Source organism: Podarcis liolepis (assembly GCF_965112155.1).
Source record: "Podarcis liolepis genome assembly, chromosome: 13".
Classification (NCBI taxonomy): Eukaryota; Metazoa; Chordata; class Lepidosauria; order Squamata; family Lacertidae; genus Podarcis; species Podarcis liolepis.
In genome coordinates this window covers 24,113,468-24,133,302 of record NC_139573.1, presented here as the reverse complement: position 1 = coordinate 24,133,302, position 19,835 = coordinate 24,113,468, and the positions used below count along the sequence as shown (strand labels likewise).

Below are 19,835 nucleotides of genomic sequence, written 5' to 3'. Positions count from 1 at the left end.
GTCATTTTATACACAAAATTGCTTTCCAAATCCTCATAGAAACATAAGTAAGAGAGTCACAATTTTTCTGCATGTGCATTGTGGGGAAAGAGTAATCTCTGCTGATTCATGGATAATTAACTCATTAACTGTATTCCTTAACACTTCATTTCCCCGTGTTTCTAAAATAGATACAAAGTATAATAAAGCTTGCCAACCTCTTCTGTCAGGGATGACAGGAAGTCAATGATACATGGTGAGGAAAGACTCCACTCTTCTAGTATTGCCTCCATGTTTCCTAACAGCCACAGAGGAAGGTAGGGAGGTGTATTGGACCTCTCTTATCTTGGAAGGAGCTGTTAGATTCAACTATATCCTGAGCTTACCTTCATGATAGCACACAATGCAGGCAGATGCAAGGTGAATCAAATAGCAAAACCACATAAGACTGTGCTAGGTTCCCCTCACAAAAATATTTTCCTTTGCTCTTGCACACTCTCTCTAAATATAAATATAAAATAAAGACATGACTTTCACTTGGTTTTCCTTATAATGTGCTGTCTGCTGTTCAACTCTGGCCTCAGCACAATGATGTAACATTTAGGGAAAAAGATACCAACCAGTAATCCTGCACTGGATGATAAGATGGAGAAAATCTCCACAGCTATCATGTATTTTCCTTTGGTGCTCAGGTAGGTTGGGACAAAAGATAACCACACACTGCAAAACACCAACATGCCGAAAGTGATGAACTTGGCCTCATTGAAGCTGTCAGGTAACTTCCTGGCAAGAAAAGCTACAATGAAACTGATTATGGCCAGGGAACCCATATAGCCCAAGACACAGTAAAACATGGTAGCTGAATTCTCATTACACTGCAGTATGATTTTTCCATGCAATGAGTGCATGTCTGTATCAGGGAATGGAGGAAAAGTACTTAACCAAAGAGTGCAAATACCAGCCTGAGCGAAGGAACAACAAAGAACAATAGAATTTGCTACACCTTTTCCCACCCATTTCCTCATATTGGCTCCTGGTTTGGTTGCCATGAATGCCAGAACTACAGTGATTGTCTTTGCCAACACAGAGGAAAGAGCCACAGAGAAAACAATGCCAAAAGCAGTTTGTTGTAGAAGGCAGGTCACTCTTCCAGGATTCCCAATGAACAGAAAAGAGCAGAGGAAGCAAAGGAGGAGAGAGATGAGGAGGATGTAGGTGAGGGTCCGGTTGTTGGCCTTGACTATGGGGGTTTCCCTGTGCTTAATAAAAATTAAGAGCACTGAAATTGTGATGAAAGAGAGAGAAATAGCCAAGCTAGTTAAGGCAATCCCTAAATCTTCTTTGTAAGAGAGGTAGCTTAGAAACTTGGGAATACACTCAGTTTGGTCCTTGTTGGGATACTGGTCTTCTGGACATTTGACACAGCTATCCATGTCTGAAAGAAGAGAATATTTCAATACACTATGGCTGAGAAAAGAAACAAAAAGCTAGAGTAGTTGTAAGTATTTCCGTTTATTTACCAACATATACATTGGAACCTTGGTTCCTGAACGGCTTAGTTGCCGAACAAATAGGCTCCCAAATGCTGCAACCCCAGAAGTAAGTGTTCTGGTTTGCGAATGTTTTTAGGAAGCTGAGCATCCAACATGGCTTCCACTTGAGTGCAGGAAACTCCTAGCCACTCCTTCATTTTTGAACAGTTTCGGGACTTGAACGGAATTCCGGAATGGATTAAGTTCAAGAACCAATGTACCACTGTATTTAAGAATTGACTTCTATAATCTAGTGAGAATACACCCTTTTGTGCTGTTACAGGGTTTTGGTTTTTTTTTGTTTGTTTTTTTGCCAACTGGCCTTTTTAATAATGTTTACAAAATGTCTAATTCATTTTTAAAAATTATTTTTAAAAACTACTTTCATATACATTAACTGGAAACATATTCTCCAAACAAATAAATCTACATTTTTAGCAGGATTTTTTTTTGGTTTTTTGCTGTGTATTTTAAGATATCATAACCACATTTAACATAATGGTTCCTGAGATCAAGAAAATGGGTTTTGTCTCTGGTTGGATGCCATTTTGAAGTAAGACATTGGACTGAAACTATCAAAACTGCATTGATTTTTTGTTACTTGGAATTCCTGAGCAAAATCAGGTATGAGGCTTCTAGAAATAAATAATATTATTTTATGGAAATTATGTCTCTTACCCTTTTGGTTAGAGAACATCCCTTCTGGACACGGAACACAATCATAACAGCAAAATTTCGCTCCCTCCTTCTTTCTCCTATTGAAGCCAGGATAGCAGTTCTTATTACATATAGAAAGGGGTAGCACCTACATAGAAACATAACAGATGTTAGCAAAAAAAGAATGTTTTTTTTAATGGAATGGGATAACTTCAAATAGTGGGTATTGACATTAAATTATGACATTAGAGATGATAGCAAATTTCTCCCAACTTCAGTTTGGAAGGAAATTTCATCTGAAAGATGAGGCAAGCTTTAGATTGCAGAAACTGATATAGTTTCTTTTCTACATAAATGATTTGATACAAAATAAAGTAAATTCATCTAGTCTAAACCTACACAAAGCTGTTCTCTCCCTAGAGAACCATAATTAAATTTCATTAAACACATTGGTTATGAAGAGAAGTGATCCACTGAAAGAGAATTGCTGCCCTCATACAGGAATAAAGATGGATTGCAATGCAATGTTTTAAATGTATAATTTAAAGGAATAAAGATGGGTTGCAATGCAATGTTTTAAAAAGTATAGCAATTAACTTGCAGCAGGTTTTGAAGCAGTAATTAAGTGTCATGACTTTGTGCCATTTCGTTAATTATCCCTTTATTAAAAGAGAAAAAAAATGAAATCAGAAATAAACTGTGAGGTCCCTCAGAACCACAGACTAATGCATATGAATTAGACAAATGCAGTATCACTATTGCTTCTTTAGAAAGATGGGAAAGAACTATAGGGTGTTTGTTTGATGGTTTGCCTGCTTGCTTTTTAAAAAAAGGTTGGCAAGGATACTACCAAGCATAATTCAGAATGTGATGATCAGGTGGAATGATAAGCAGAGCTAATGGACATTTTCTGTCATGGGCCAGGAGTCGGCTTTACCTGCTGAGCAGCAACCTGAAGGAGCAGACAGGAAAGTGACTCCACCTGCTGCTGATCAGCCTTCTTGCTCCTGATGAGAACCAGATGGCTCCAGCTTTCTTAAGCAGGGTTTCCAGCCTCAGTCAGTTGCTGGAAACAACATTCATTGTTCTTGACCAGATCTTGCTGCTTCTTGCTTATCGTGACTTTGAACCCTCAGCTTTCTTGACCCCCCGAATCGTCTGACTACATGAACTGGGATATTCCTGTCCTTAGGACTGGACTGGACCTTGTACAGTGGTACCTCGGGTTAAGTACTTAATTCGTTCCGGAGGTCCGTTCTTAACCTGAAACTGTTCTTATCCTGAAGCACCACTTTAGCTAATGGGGCCTCCTGCTGCCGCCGCACCATTGGATCACAATTTCTGTTCTCATCCTGAAGCAAAGTTCTTAACCCGAGGTAATATTTCTGGGTTAGCAGAGTCTGTAACCTGAAGCGTATGTAACCAGAGGTACCACTGTATATGGACTCTGCCTCCAGGCAAGTACCCCCCACGACTTGGCTGGTTGGCTGGCTTCTCCCTCCACTGAGCTCTGCTGTGGCTGGCACCACAGGTCTACGGCATTTCCCCTCTGATATATTCAAATAATTGCCACTATGTCTCACCTGATTAAAGTGTTGATGCCATACAACTTGGTCATCATCAATGGTTAACTCTTTGCCCGGAGGAGCATGAGGTTCCAGTCTTCCAACTTTTGCTCTAACCACTGAGCCATTGTGGAACATTATCCAATTTGTAACATCTAAAACAGTATCTAGTTCCCCATTTTCATCAAAGCACACAGTTTCTCCAACACTGTTATTGAATATGGTGTGCCTTAAAAATTGATGGATCTAGAAACAAAGAGAATTTGAAGAAAAGGCCAACTAGGTCTTAAATTTATTTCAATGAGCTTCACAAACGATGCCCATACACATTTTTTCCTTTGAAAGTATAGGTGGAGGCATCATCAATCTAGATGTCATTTCTTTCCATTATTGTATATGTGGGTTTTACTGTTTTATAATGAGTTTCATACTGCTTATCCACAATGTATGTGTAAACGCCAATAACAACAACAAAAAGCAAAACAAAGCAATTTTGGTGTAGTAGTCTTATTTCATCAGCATTCATTTTATCTATGAATGAAAACCTAGCCTCATATGGGTGGTGCTAGTGGGGATTACCTGCCATAGTTGCACATCCCGAAATACCATTCTCCTAGTGTCTACTTTTCTTCTGTGTTTGGAGATAGATTCAAACATGGCATTCAAAGCATGTGCCACAACATAGACAGCATTGTAGACACTATAGCTGTGGCCTGTCATGTTCATTTCAAACAAAATTCCAGTAATGTTGTCCAGTTTTTCTTCTCCAGTACAGATTTCCTCCTCTTCTGGCCCCTTATACATTCTTAATGTACAACTGAATGCCTGCTCCCAGAAGTCCTGGATAAAACCATCTCCTTTTGCCCAGGAAGGTCTTATCTTCTGAATGAAATTTTGGAAACCTGGTGGCTGATTGGAGTGAGCAGTGAAGGATATGGAACCATGGAAAGTTTGCATGTCCCATGTCTTTTGAACTGACAGTGATGTGAAATCCCAGTGTGATGTAATAATCCATACTTTCCCCAGAGGAGGTGATTCCATAACTGGTCGTAGAAACAGCAATATTCTCAAAACTTGAAAGGATGGATTTTCTCCATATACAAATAATACATTGGTGTTTTCCTCAGTAATAATTCCATAAGTTTCCCAGCGCTGTACAAGCAACTGCATCAACTCATCTACATAATTCCATTTAGGCAATCTTATGATGAAGGCATAGCAGATGCCATTCTGAGAAAGCATGGGCACTATTGTCTGTAAGAATCGTTCCCCTTTGTCATTGTCCACAGCCAAGAGCCCAACCCATGTCCATCCAAAATGCTGAAATAACCGGACAGCTCCCATGTACTGGTGGGCTTCATTTGGGACCATATGGGACAAAAAAGGAGAAATTATTCTCTCATCCCATGATGGCAAAAGTGTTCCATAAGTGAGCTGAAATAAAAATTAAAGGGATTGTTTTCAGATGAGGAAAATAGCTATATTGTCGAATCATAACACTGGTCACCTGGGCTTATTGTAATGCAACACTCCTTCCTTAGGCATATTAGTGTACCTGGCCTACAACAGCAGCCAGGTTCCCCATAGCCATATGGGGTTTTTTTAAAATAGCTGGACCACCAACCAAAGCTGTTCAAAGGCACCCATCAGTACCTTGGCCACTGAGCCTTTAGTAACAACAATGGATCAAGGACAACCACCAAACTATGGACCCATTCTTTCAGAGGGAGTGTGGTCTCCCCCTAGAATGGGCGGCATATCAATCAGCCATACATCATAACCACCCAGGAGCAGAAACACTTTATTGTAAGCTGAAATAAAAATTAAAATGATTTTCCTGCTAAAGATAATGTTTTACCTTTTTAAACAAAAAAGCTATTTTTATTAAAGCTTGGAGAAAAAACAATATATAGAAATCAACATCAAACATTTTTTAAACATAAAAACTGAAAGAAAGAAGAAAAAAGACTTCCAATTCTCTGTCTGCCAGATTTAAAAACTAATGCAAAACCTTTACTCCTTAATAACATCCAACACCTCAACTTTCCATAAACCAACCTTTATTTAGATCCACTTTTTCAGAATGGGTATGATCTCATCTAGACCAGGCAGTACACCACACAGCCAGACAGAATAACCACCGATTAGCATCATCTCAGTCTTGTCTGGATTAAGCTTCAGTTTACTGGCCCTCATCTAGTCCATTACTGCAACAACCCAGTACATATACCACCTTTACATATAGATCTCAACTTTATTTCTGTCTTCTGATATGTTATTAATCTCTCTGCTTTATAACATCTGAAATCTGAATCTTCAAGTGTACTGGACCAAGCACCAAGCCCTGCTACATACTATTCAACACCACCTTCCATTTGAAGGGAAATAATTGATGAGCACTCCTTGAGTACTGTTTTGTAATGAACTGTAAATCCATCAATGGTATCATTATCAAGTTTGCATCTAACCAACGGGTTACCAAAATCAGGAGCAACTTTGCAAAGTGCTTTCCTGCATTCCACACAGTTTGTCACAATTGTGAAATCCCTGTACCCCCAGAAATACAGCTTACCTGTGGAGTCTTTTTGCTTGCTGAAATGACAGCTATATTAGTAGAGATTTCAGAGAAACATGCTCCAATGACAGCTATCAGATTGTTCTGGTTGTGACACCTGAAGTTGGGGACAAACTTACGTTGTGTAGAAAAGAGGCTAAGAGTGGCTTTGTAGGTCATCCTTGCAGTGAAGTAGCTATTGAGGATGTGAAACCCCAGAGATATATTTGATAAGATGTTGGGATTCTCATTTATCTCTTTGACAGCAAATGCTAAGGCCAGAATGTGCTGGTAGTTCTTAGGCACTGAACTGTAAGCAGAGTTACAGTCTGTTTAATAAAACAAACACAGCAGCAATAACAAAAATGTTTTAGTGCACTTTATTGACATTCATCGGAAAACTTTCAAAAGCAAGGTGTAGCTTTAAAACCCTAGAAGATAATAGGCTGAAGAAAAATTAGCACCTGAATAGATAGCCCTTTCATGAAAAATGGGGTGAGGGAGTTTTCAGATTAATTCTGGAGCTTAAAAAACTGTTTTCTGGACTTAATTTTGTAAATTTCCCTATATACCAATGAAGAGCAACAACAGTCAGCCCAAACTGCAAATATTTGTTGGCTTGCAGTCAACATTAGTCATGGTCAGTGCAGACCCACTGAAATTAATTAGCATGACTAACTATAAATCATGAGTGCTATAAAACATTTTGTATTTTATCAGTCTCTGAATGATATATGTGGGATCTTTTCCTAATCTTTTCAGTAGGGATGGTTGAATAAGCTTCTTATTTTTCCAATCTTAAATTCCATTCTCTACTTTTCCATAGTTTGCAATTTTAATCTACAAACCGTCTCATGAAAATTGATCCTCATTTTAGTGCAAATTTATCATATGATAAGTATGCAATTTTGCTACATGTTTGCAAATCAATGTTCCCTAATATAATACATTTTTATGTTATTTTCTCTAATATATGCATTTTTATGCACTCTTTACCCCTTTATATGAACTTTTGTACATATTATTTCACTGGAGAACTGAACTGCAAAATTCAGGTAAATAGGAATTTTGAGGACTATCTATGTTTCAGTTCACATATTGTTTTTAATTTGGAAAGTGCAAACTAGTTAGATTCCTCTTTAAATGTGAACTGAATTAAATTTCTCTCCCATTCTTGCCCTTCAATGACAGCCATAAGGATATGAAATGAGATATGATACAAGTGGGAAGTGCAAAGTAGAGACTTAGAATTCTCCCACAAACATAGCACAATGCATGGTGCCTGAAGGCCAATTCCCAAAATTCTTTTAAAAACCACATGATATTTAACTTCTGCACCTTTGAGTTTAAAAGCATGAAAACCAGTGCTATTTTTTCTAGAAAACGAGGTGCCAGAACTCCTTTTATAATGGCAATGGCACCCACCAGAGAGATGCTGGAACTGAGTTCCAGTGAGCTCTGGCTGAAAAAGAGCCCTGGTGAAAACCAGTTGGGAACAATAGTGTTTGCAAATGCCCACAGCATACATATCCTCTAACTTTCACAATATGTGAAAGCTAGATTTGATTGAGGATCCCCCTTCAGTGAGCTTTAAGTTTCAACAATAAATCAGAACTTGACTATACAAACTGCAGGCATAGGGGTGAATGGGAAGAAGGAAAAACAGTGGAGTTTCTAAAGCATACTGAAAGCTTGATTTAAAATGCAAAAATTCTGAAAGTGCATGAGAAGGGACAGACATGGAGTCAAAAGATGAGAGCAAAGTGAGGGAAGAACAGAAGTGGCAAAAACTAACACACACACACCATGTGGTTAATTAGCAGACACACAATGGAAATCTATTCATTTAGTGGAGCTTGTGGAGAAACCCTTCTAGTGGTTTCATAGAATCATAGAACTGTAGAAGTGGAAGGGACCCCAGGGGTCATCTAGTCCAACTCCCTGCAATGCAGGAATCCCAGCTAAAGCATCAATGACAGATGACCACCCAACCTCTGCTTAGAAACCCCCAAGAAGGAGAGTCCACAACCTCCTGACTAAAGGTAAGGCAAAAAATGATTAAGGAAGGAACAGGAAAGTGGCTCAACTGCCACTTTTACCACACTAGAGATTAAATCAATTCTTAACGGAACACAGTGTAGCATTACGGCATATTCTGTTATTATGAGCTGAATGTATTACGCAAGGAGAGGAAGAAATAATGGCTTACATTGCTTCATCAATCAAGATCTGTCTTGGCTCTTCCTTAAAAGAGAGATTATTGTAGTTGAAGAAGACCTGGGAAACAATGCCCCCAATGATGAGGTCACCCGGTTGGTAAAAGTTATGAGGAATGGGGAGAGGATCATCAAAAATGCTGCAGTTAACAGAATGTGTTTTGCATACAATATGAGACAGCAGCACCAGCTGCAGCAGCAGCACCACCAACATGATCTTATTGAAAAATATCAGCCATCCAGGATAGATTCCCATGTTTGAACCACAGCATTCTGTGTGGCTATTATCTGTTTTGGTACAGCGTCTGGTGACAGAATGTGATGTTACACATCTTAGGGAATATGTGCCCCATATTTCTGAACAGTGTAGTCTATTTATTTACTTATTCCCCCCCCCCCCTAAGGATGAGACAATTAAAATTTGTTCATCTACAAGTATCAGTAATACTTCCTTGGAGTGCAAAGAAAGCAAAAATATAACTCTGAAAATTATCTATGATTTTGTGCAAATGAATTTATTTATTCATTTAACGAAATTTACATACCCCTTGATTATATGAAAGCCTCTAAGTTGACAAGAAACATGAAAAACTATTTTTTAAAAAAAGAATGTGTGGTTTGTTACAGTGAGGCAGAGTTATGGTACAGAAGTGTGGATAGCTATGTGTGTGTGTGTGTGTGTGTGTGTGTGTGCGCGCGTGCTAATTCATATCTAGACAAAGAGGTCTGCCCAGTAACTATATGGGAAGAGCAAATTAAATGGGTATGCACATAGGATAAAGAAAAGGGGTAGTCACATTATAATTTTTGTGGTAAAATAATTGCAAAATCAACTGGTGGACGACATATTCTAAGATGGAAAGGAGAAATGATCATACAAGAAAAATGGCAGACCTCTGCCTACGCCTAGATCCAATTCTGAAAAACACCAGGGTTTTATGTCCTTTTTCAAATGCTAATTTTGCTGCCATTTGCATATCCATTGTGTAAGGGGATAGAAGCCAGCAGTTTTGACAATTAAGTGTGCAATTATGATTTCCCAAGTGTGTTGATGTCCTTTGGAGTTGCATCATGAATGGCAAATCAACTAGGAGTGACAATATTTTCTTTAAGGGGTAATAAGTGATGCTTAGCCAGAAAGTTGTAGGCTGTTTTTGTCCTTGATCAGATTTAAGTTACACATGGATCACTCACATTTAGATTATGTAATTGGAAGGCCTGACCTTAAAAGCTGGGAAATTTGAGACTCAGTTTTATAATGATGATGGGTATATATCCTTTAACAGCTAACTTCTAACTGCTACTTGTCCCATTTATTATTGTCATTATTATTTGTAATTAAAAGTATGCATTCATGCAATATAGTCTAAATATGCAGCTGTCCTGTATGAGGATTGAATCTGCGACCTTGGTGTTATCAGCACCACACTCTAACAAACATATGCTATATGGCAGTTTAACCTTTTTATCTTTATTTTTAAAAAGATAATTGTTTTATGCTCACAATGTATATTAGGAATTATAATTTTTGCTGGTCACCCCTATAATTGTTCATTTTTCCACAAACCTCACATTGCTAACTGTGTACAATGAGAGGAAGGAGGCTAACAAGCACACCTCAGCCACATCTACATTAAGGAAAGCATGACAAAAACTGACAAAAACGCTATGACTCACCTATGTGGGGACGGACAGACTCATTGAAGTCTGGTCCATTCCTGTATTACAGTGGGAATGGACTAAGTCCATCTCACCTGTTTCTGTGTGTATTTAAAAGGGGAAATCCTTAAAATTCAATGCAGAAGTACAATTTAAAAAACTTCATTTTTTAAAAGCAACTAGCAGACAGTCAAAGCATGCAGCAGTGCCCCATGCCTCCCCCTTTTCATAACAAATAAACAAAAAGCCCAGAAAGGTTATCTAGCTGCCCACAGGTTGGAGTGGCTATCGCTTAGGAGTTCTTGCCTCTGCAGAGTTTGAATTGTAATAGAGCAAGTCTTCCAGGGAGTACTCTGTTCAGCAGTGTTGCTCTCTGTGAGAACTGTATGGCAACAAACCATGGCTTCCTTCAATATTTTCAAAAAGCACTGAAAGCTGTTTCTGAGTTTGACCATTTGTGAAGCTGAGCTCAGGTATAGGCGGGTCCATGCAGGATGTAGTGTGCAGCTAGGTACACTTGCCCCGGGCCTTGAGGGCTAATCCAGCAGGTGAGTCCCTTTGGGGGCCTGCCGGACTTACGCTATCATGCCAAGAACAAGATTCCTACACTGGGCCTCAAAGAAGCTCTGTACAGGCCTGGGTATAACCACCATGTTTCAATTGTTTGTGTTAAATTATACAGTTCCTACAAAAAGGAAACAGCTGTAAAACAGTTTAAACTAATTTCAAGGAAAGGTAATTCTTTTCTGTGCCCACATCTGTCTTAGGAATTATAGGCTATTTAAAGTTCTAATTCTTTGTATCATCCCACTACTTATACATTGTTCCACAAACCTCACACTGCTAGCTCCGAGGAGGAGCTGGGCTCATTGAGTGCTCCATTTGCAAATGAAAGAGGCCCAAATCATGATAATGCAGTCTGTATCACCAAAGGAAAACTCTTACATTGGATATGGTAGCAGGTGGCAGCAACATATCCTTCAAAGGTAGAATAGGCTTACATTGATTCTTCTACAGTATTTCTCTCCAAACATTTTGTAAAATTGAAGGAAATATAATGTTTAATGAAGCTGGCAGGGACTCTTAAGATTCCTGGTGGTACGGATCACGGATCCATGAAGAAATAAAGAAAATATTAAGACTATCATATAGTAAAGGCCAGAGGCATTCATTTTAGGAATATTAGAAGAGTTTGGATTTGATATCCCGCCTTTCACTCCCTTTAAGGAGTCTCAAAGTGGCTAACATTCTCCTTTCCCTTCCTCCCCCACAACAAACACTCTGTGAGATGAGTGGGGCTGAGAGACTTCAAAGAAGTGTGACTGGCCCAAAGTCACCCAGCAGCTGCATGTGGAGGAGCGGAGACGCGAACCCGGTTCCCCAGATTACGAGACTACCGCTCTTAACCACTACACCACACTGGCTCTCGACAATATCCCAAAAGATTAATTTTTTCTTATATGCGATGTTTGCAGCAAGAATTCTGGTGGCTAAGTATTGGAAAGGGAATCAGTTATCCACTAGGGGAGAATGGTTATGTAAGCTTTCAGAATACTTAGAGTTAGCCAAACTGACAGATATAATAAGACAAAAACCAAAAAGTGTAGTGAAAAAGGAATAGGAGTGCCTAAACGAATGCCTTAAAAGACAAGGTTTGAGGACAGAAATCTGGCTGAGTCTGGAATAACCTTCTGAAGTGAAAGGATAAGAAAGAGGGATATATATTTAGATGCTAGGATCGAGATGATAAGGAAAACAGGAATATACAATGAGAGGTAAAGGAGGTGCTGTGGGATTGGTGGAAGTCAACGTTTGTTTTCCTTTTTAGTGTTTATACTATTAATTTGTAAGATTTGGATTTGTTTTTCATATGTTTTTTGTGTTTTGTATTTTTTTGGTTTTTTTGCTTGTTGTTGTGTGGAAAATACTAATAAAATTTACTCCTTTTCTTTTTTCTAAAGATTCCTGGTGGTAAAAAACGCAAACCCGACCATGTTAGTAGTGTCTACATTTTTATGAGTAAACACATAGGAAGGAAGTCAGGTGAAGTGAAATTCTCTCATTAGGAATGTACTAATAGATGGAACCTCATTCTGGACCCAGAAGGGCATTTGGAGAAGCAGACAATATGTGGGTGTTTAAGAAGATAGAAACAAGATAGACAACCCTCTTGAGATAGTATATTCCTGGTTCAAGTCCACTCATGGGAATGTGAAGAGAGATATTTTCCTAAGAAATTATGCTCAAATTCTCCTGAAATCCCTTCAAAACCATAATTTCTATTAACAAAGCAACAGATTAATGAGATGGATATATTATTTCATTTCTTTTTTCTGACGAGTTGCTCTCTGCTGTTAAGCTCGGGCCTGAGTACAATGACATAACATTTAGGGGAAAAGATACAACCCAATAATCCAGCACTGGATGACAAGATGGAGAAGATCTCCACAGCCACCATGTACTTTCCTTTGCTGCTCAGGTAGGTTGGAATAAAGGATAACCATACACTGCAAAACACCAACATGCTGAAAGTGATAAATTTGGTTTCATTGAAACTGTCTGGCAACTTCCTGGCAAGAAATGCCACAATGAAGCTGACAATGGCTAAGAAACCCATATAGCCCAGGACACAGTAAAACATGGAAACAGAACCCTCATTGCATTCTAGTATGATTTCACCCTTCACTGAATGCATGTCTCTGCCTGGGAATGGAGGAGCAGAACTTAACCAAAGAGTACAAATGGCAGCCTGAATAAAAGAGCAGGAGAGAACAATAGAATTAGTCAGTCTTCTCCCCACCCATTTCCTCATCCTGGATCCTGGTTTTGTTCCCATAAATGCCACAACCACAGTGATGGTCTTTGCCAACACAGAAGAAAGGGCCACAGAGAAGACAATGCCAAAAGTGGTTTGACGTAGAAGGCAGGTTGCCTTTCCAGGTTGTCCAATGAAGAGCAAAGAACAGAGGAAGCAAAGGAGGAGGGAGATGAGGAGGATGTAGGTGAGCATTCGGTTGTTGGCTTTCACTATGGGAGTGTCCTTGTACTTCATAAAAATTCCAAGTACTACAATTGTGACAAAAGAGAAAATAATAGCCAAGCTAGTTAAGGCGATTGCTAAATCTTCTCTGTAAGAGAGGTAGCTTATAATTTTGGGAATGCACTGAGTTTGGTCTTTGTTGGGATACTGATCTTCAGGACAATTCACACAAGCATCCATGTCTGAAAAAAAGGAAGAACAGTTTAAGTATTTCTAAGGGTAGCCCAACATCTATACCTTTACACACACACACACACACACACACACACACACACACACATTAAATGTTTGCATATGTTGACAATTGTTGTACACATGTGTGTCGGGAAACTTCATGTGTGCACCTGCCACCATCATTCCCATTTACCGGCCTCCTAGACAGGAGGGGGATCTTTTGTGAGAGATGTCATGGAACAGTGTCTGATAAATGGTTGTATAACTCGAGAACGTAGCTCCCAACTAGGCTAAATTAAAACATTCATTTGTTTTGAAAACTTTAATAAATATCGTATAAAAAAAATTCATTTGTTGTAAGAAAACAGAGAAATTACAGACATAAATCACAACACAGTTATTGGGTATGTGGTAGCATTATACCTTAGCATATTCTTACTTCTGAACTAAGGCGATACAATCCCCATTAACAAGGGGAGAATGAAAAGGAGTGAAATAACTCTTTTCTCCAAAGTAAATACTTATCCTGGGCTCAGGATAGGGCATGCAGTGGTTTGAATATTATGGGAAAGCTCTGACTAAAACAGGGATGCACAAAGAAAACCGATCTACCTTCCAGGCTAGTGGTCTGAAATCCAGCCCTAAATCCTTTGGAACCTAGATATACATTGGAGCTGATACCACCATTTTTTATCTTAAAACATGCAATTACCTCCACAGAAAATGGACATATGAGAAAAAAGGGGTAATATTGACCCACAGCCTTGTCCCTGAAATGTGTTTAAGCAATTCTGAAGCTCTTCTACTAAGTTGATTTGTTCCGTGCTGCATCTTGGGCACATAAAATCATGTTGACTAATTGCTGCTCTTCTCCTATTGCTGAGTCTATGTTGCATTAAGAGAAGGGTGTGCAGAACAGGTTAGAAAGGGGAAGAGGGAATACTCCTTCACAGTTTGCCAAGACTTCTACCACAAATGAACCAGGTGCTAATCTGTCATAGACATGACCTCACACTAACTTCTGTTTAAAGGATTTATTTATAAAAAAATAGTAAGAATGGACCCTTTTGTTTCCTTGAACTTCTTTCATATATTATCCGATCAATTTCACTATCAATCTGTTACACACACACGTTAAAATGATGTTTGAAGTTCTTAATGTGAACCAAAGTCATAGATATTCAATGGATGCACATTCAATAATAATAGTAATCATCACCAGCACCATTACACCTTTATGGAAATTCCTTGATATCTGTACATATGTCTCCTACCCTTCTGGTGAGAGATCATTCCTTCTGGGCATGGAGCGCAATCATAGCAGCAAAATTTCTTCCCCTCTTTCTTTTTTCTGCTATAGCCTGGGTAACAGTTCTCATTGCAAACAGAAAGCGGCAGCACCTGTTCACCCCAGCCAGATGGGCGGGGTATAAATAATAAATTATTATAAATTATTATTATTATTATTATTATTATTATTATTATTATTATATGCATGAAATACTATTAGTGGCGATGTGTTTTGAGAACATAATGAGGATGTGGACAACATGTTTGGATCAGTCAGGAAACCACTTACAATGTAACCCATTGTTCCTCATGGCTTATAAATACTATCAGAGAAGGGACAGCCGGCTGGGCTAGGGAGGTAATTAAAGCCTCCTTCTGAGAGGCGATTGTTCCGTGTTAAGAAGCCCTCCCTGAATTAGTTTTTTTATTTTTTAGTTTTGCACTGTGGCGTGAGTCGGTTGGCTCTTGTAACTAAGCACTTATAGATGTTTCTTACCTGGTTAAAGCCTTGATTCCAAACAATTTGATCATCATTAATAGCTAACTGTTTGCCTTGAGGTGCCTGAGGTTCCAGCCTTCCAACTTTCACTCGAACCACAGAGCCATTGGGGAACATCAGCCAGTTTGTAATATCAAAACTTGTAACTAATTCACCATTTTCATCAAAAGACACAGTATCTCCTTCACTGTTGTTGAATGCAATCCTCCTTAGAATGTGATGGACCTAAAATGAAAAGAATGTGGACAAAGAGACAGCAAATTCTTGAAATCATTTCCAAAGACTTGTCAAACACATTTTTGAATAGTTTATTTGATGACATATTTCTATCTGTCTATCACAACCACCACCTTTCTCCTTTTTCCCTGACAGAGCTCCATAAACATGAGTAGCAATGAATTAAAACAATGAATAAATCACTGTTTCAAATGGGGTTGGGAAGAATTATCAAAATAGATTGACAAAAAGAAAAATGAAAAGAACTTACCTTTACTTCTGCATCATAATCTTAACTGTATTGTTCTTTAAGCTGTAATTACCTGCCATGGTTGCACATCCTGAAGTTTCAGACACCCTCTGAAGCTTCGATGTTGGGAACTGATTTTATTTAAAGCATGTGCCACAGCATAGACAGCATTGTAGACATTGTAGCTGTGACCAGTCATCTTCCCTTCAAACAAAATTCCAGAAAGGCTCTCCAGTTTCTCTTCTCCAGTGCATGCTTTCTTTCTCTCTCCTAGTCCATTGTACACTTTTAATGAACAGCTGAATGCCTGTTCCCAGAAGTCCTGGACAAAACCATCTCCTTTAACCCAGGAAGGTCTAATCGTTTGAATAAACTTTTGGAATCCTTGGGGCTGTTTTGAGTGAGCTGTGAATGATATGGCACCATGGAAGGTTTGTATATCCCATATCTTCTGAACAGACAGTGATGCAAAATCCCAGTGGGATGTAATAATCCATACTTTACACAGAGGTGGAAGTGACAAGAAAGGTGCTAGAAACAGTAATACTCTCAAAATCTGAAAGGATGGTGGTTCTCCATATACAAATAATGCATTCACTTTTTTGTCACTGATGATTACATAATTTTCCCAGCGCTTTATCATCAAGTCGATCAACTCATCAAAATATGCCCGTTTTGGTATTCTATCTATGAAGGCAGAACAGATGCCATTCTGAGAAAGCATTGGTACTATGGTCTGTAAAAACTGGTCCCCTTTGTCATCAGCCACAGCCAAGAGCCCAACCCATGTCCATCTGAAATGCTGAAGTAACAGAACAACTCCCATGTGCTGATGAGCTTCATTTGGAACCATCTGGTATAAAAATGGGAATTGCATTCTGATACTTTTTACAGGCAAAAATGATCCATAAGTGAGCTGAAATAAAATATATAATACCTTTTCAGGATAGATTTCAAAAGAATGGTAAATAATTGAATCAAAGTGTTTCATGTTGCTCTGCTTATAGTCTAATATCCTGTGTGATGCAGGAAATTTAGAATTAAAGCATCCATGGCACGTGGCTGTCCTACCTTTACCTGAAGACAAGAACTTTAATAATTGTCTCATTTTGGGGACTATATTCTGTGAGTTTTGCAATATGATAACAATACTGACTTTAGAATGCTTTAGGTTTGTCACACCTCCAAAATGTGGAACCTAGGCAGTATGAGATTTTCCATGTAACTAGGGATGTCCAAATTTTTTTTCAAAGAGGGCCAGATTTGATGACGTATACTTGCGAGAGGGCCAACCAAAGTTGTAGAGCTTTTTATAGGATTTTACCACGGCAAATAAACTGTCACAAAGGCCGGATTAAACCAAGCGGTGGGTCGGATTAGGCCCCCAGGATGGACTTTGGACATGCCTGCATGTAACAGTTGTTTTGAAATAAACTATAGATAAATTTGAGTGCATATGGGATCAGATAACAGACACATTGTTTTATAGCCCCCTCCTATAATAATACTTTGTCCACATGCAACAAACACCATATTTTCTTGTCTAACCAACACCTAGCTGGATGAAACCTCTGTTCCATCCAACACCCCTCTCCAAGCATGGGAAATTGGGGGTTTAAATTGCTCTGGCCACTATCACTCCCTGTTTTCTGTCATATGCCTATTAGTACTTCCCTGTTTCATCTATGTTATTGGTGAGAATGTGCTAAATAATTGCTAAATAAAATATCACAAGAAGTTTTCTCATCTGTTTTACAGAAATCAATACAATGCGCACAGTTGTGGAATCTCCATACTCTCATACATACAACTTACCTGTGGAATTTTGTGGATTGCAGAAATAATGGCTACGTTGGCAGAGATCTCAGAGATACATCCTCCAATGAGAGCTATCAGCTTGCTCTGGTGGTGGCACTTGAAGTTGGGGACAAACCTCTGTTGTGTGGAAAGCAGGTTCAGTGTGGCCTTATAAGTCATTCCTGCAGTGTAGTAGCTATTGAGGATGTGGAACCCCAAGGAAACATTTGATAAAATGTTGAGATTCTCATTTATCTCTTTTACAGCAAATGTGAAAGCCATGACATGCTGGTAGTTCTTGGGCACTGAACTGCAATTAGAGTTACAGGCTCTTTAATCAAATAACAACAACAATAATAATAATTTGTTGAATTTATTATAATCATTTATTGGCATCATTTCATAAGTTAAATGTAGCAAAAAATGCTAATTCTGGTAGGAACCAGAATTAGTCAGAATAGACCGTTGACTTAATGAGCAAAACTAATATAGGACTTTTTTCATTTTAATGAGTCTGCTTTGAGTAGAACTCAGTAAATACTAACTACTCAGGAGAAGTGGTAGTCTACAGTATAATGAAATGAAGGGGGGCAAAAATTTGGGGACAATCTCATTGTTGATCAAACTGCTCCCTCCACTTATTTTTAGGAGCAGAATAGGAATATTTTTTGCCTTCTCCCTACACATTTATTTCATTTAGTACATTTATTATTGAAAATCTGTTTAGCAGCAGGTTAAATCAAACATTAAATATACATAATAATAAGTAAGCTACAGATCAAGCAACTGATCTGGATCATTTATGATATCAGGGGCCAGATATATTTTAATTCAGTTGCAGTGCGTATACCCAAAGAAAGAAGAGAAGAAGAAGAGGAGTTTGGATTTGATATCCCGCCTTTCACTCCCTTTAAGGAGCCTCAAAGCGGCTAACATTCTCCTTTCCCTTCCTCCCCCACAACAAACACTCTGTGAGGTGAGTGGGGCTGAGAGACTTCAAAGAAGTGTGACTAGCCCAAGGTCACCCAACAGCTGCATGTGGAGGAGTGGAGACATGAACCCGGTTCCCCAGATTACGAGATTACTGCTCTTAACCACTACACCACACTGGCTCTCAAGTGAAATGAGAAAGTGAAATGAGAAACGATCCTGCAGGTGGAAAGTACAAAGGAGAGCCTACAAGAATGAACTCACCTATATTTAAAATATCACCTATACTGACCCAGTTTCTTATGACTGAGGGCCAATTCCAAAATAATATTTTACAAACCATGTACCTGTACAATAATTTGTGTGCACACTTTTAAATTCAAAAAGTATGTGCGAGACCATATTGTATTTCCAACCACAAATATCAAAAACATACTCTCAATAGAGATTCAGATCCTTCACTAATTCTGAGTTTATCATTGTACAAGACGGGAATAGACTGGGCAAGCTACGCTCATACCAAAAACTCAATAATTTTACTTAAGCACAGTTTTACTTAATGATGCATTCTGAGTCACTATGGACTAAACATATTACAGGAAGAGAGAGAGAAAGGGAAAGAGAGAGAGAAGATGATGCTTTACATGGGTTCATTAATCAAGATTTTTGCAGGCTGTTCCATGAAAGAAAGGTTATTATAGAGGAATAAGACCTGAGAAACAATCCCTCCAATGAGGAGGTCTCCTGGTTGATAAAATCCATGAGGAATCAGGAGACGATCATCAAACATGGTGCAATTAATCAGGTTTGTCATGCATACACTTTGGCACAGGAGTACAAGTAGCAACATCACCATCACCCAGATCCTGTTGAAAATGTTTTCCATCCCAGCATAGATCTCTGTGTTTCCAACTATTGGATTTCTATCAACACTATTTATTGTGCAGCGCAATGTGTTAGTATTGTAAATTTTGTTACAGCCTCCCTTGAATGGTAATGATTCTGTTGGTACACACAGTTTTATAGCTGAAATTCTTAGATTAGCTCTGCACGAGTAACCTGGTAGCAAAGTTAATAATTGCTCCCTTTTCACATGCCTAATTAAAGAGGTCCAGTTTTTCACAGGAAGAAATGGACAAGTGGAAAATCATCAGCCGACAAAAAAGGGATGAGAAGCAGAGATACTCTAGAATACATTTCTTGAATTTTATTCTAAAAAAGTATAGTTGAATCAGCTGCTGGGATTATAGGTGAACATATGAAGTGGAAACAGTCACCCAAAAGATTAGCAAAGCTCTTCCTGTGCTAGGATTCAGTTGTGAACCATATGAAGATTATATAGCCTTTTCAGATGCTGATTGTTGATCTTGTTATTGGCCTCTGAAAATCTATTCTGTCAGAGGATGCAAAACAGTAATTTGAACAATGATGGGATGATGATCACTTCCCCAGAGTGCTATTGGCATTTGAAGTTACA

General features: G+C 38.6%; 1 protein-coding gene across 1 annotated transcript; it reads right to left on the bottom strand.

Moving 5' to 3' along the window:
* Window positions 1-512: 512 nt before the first annotated feature.
* Window positions 513-10,815, bottom strand: LOC310691590 (vomeronasal type-2 receptor 26-like; the record flags this gene model as incomplete). Its single annotated transcript, XM_083471449.1, has 7 exons — window positions 513-1,414; window positions 2,190-2,316; window positions 3,752-3,979; window positions 4,313-5,167; window positions 6,306-6,597; window positions 8,497-8,643; window positions 10,742-10,815. 7 exons carry the CDS (start codon window positions 10,813-10,815, stop codon window positions 513-515), a joined length of 2,625 nt encoding a protein of 874 aa, XP_083327575.1.
* Window positions 10,816-19,835: the final 9,020 nt, after the last annotated feature.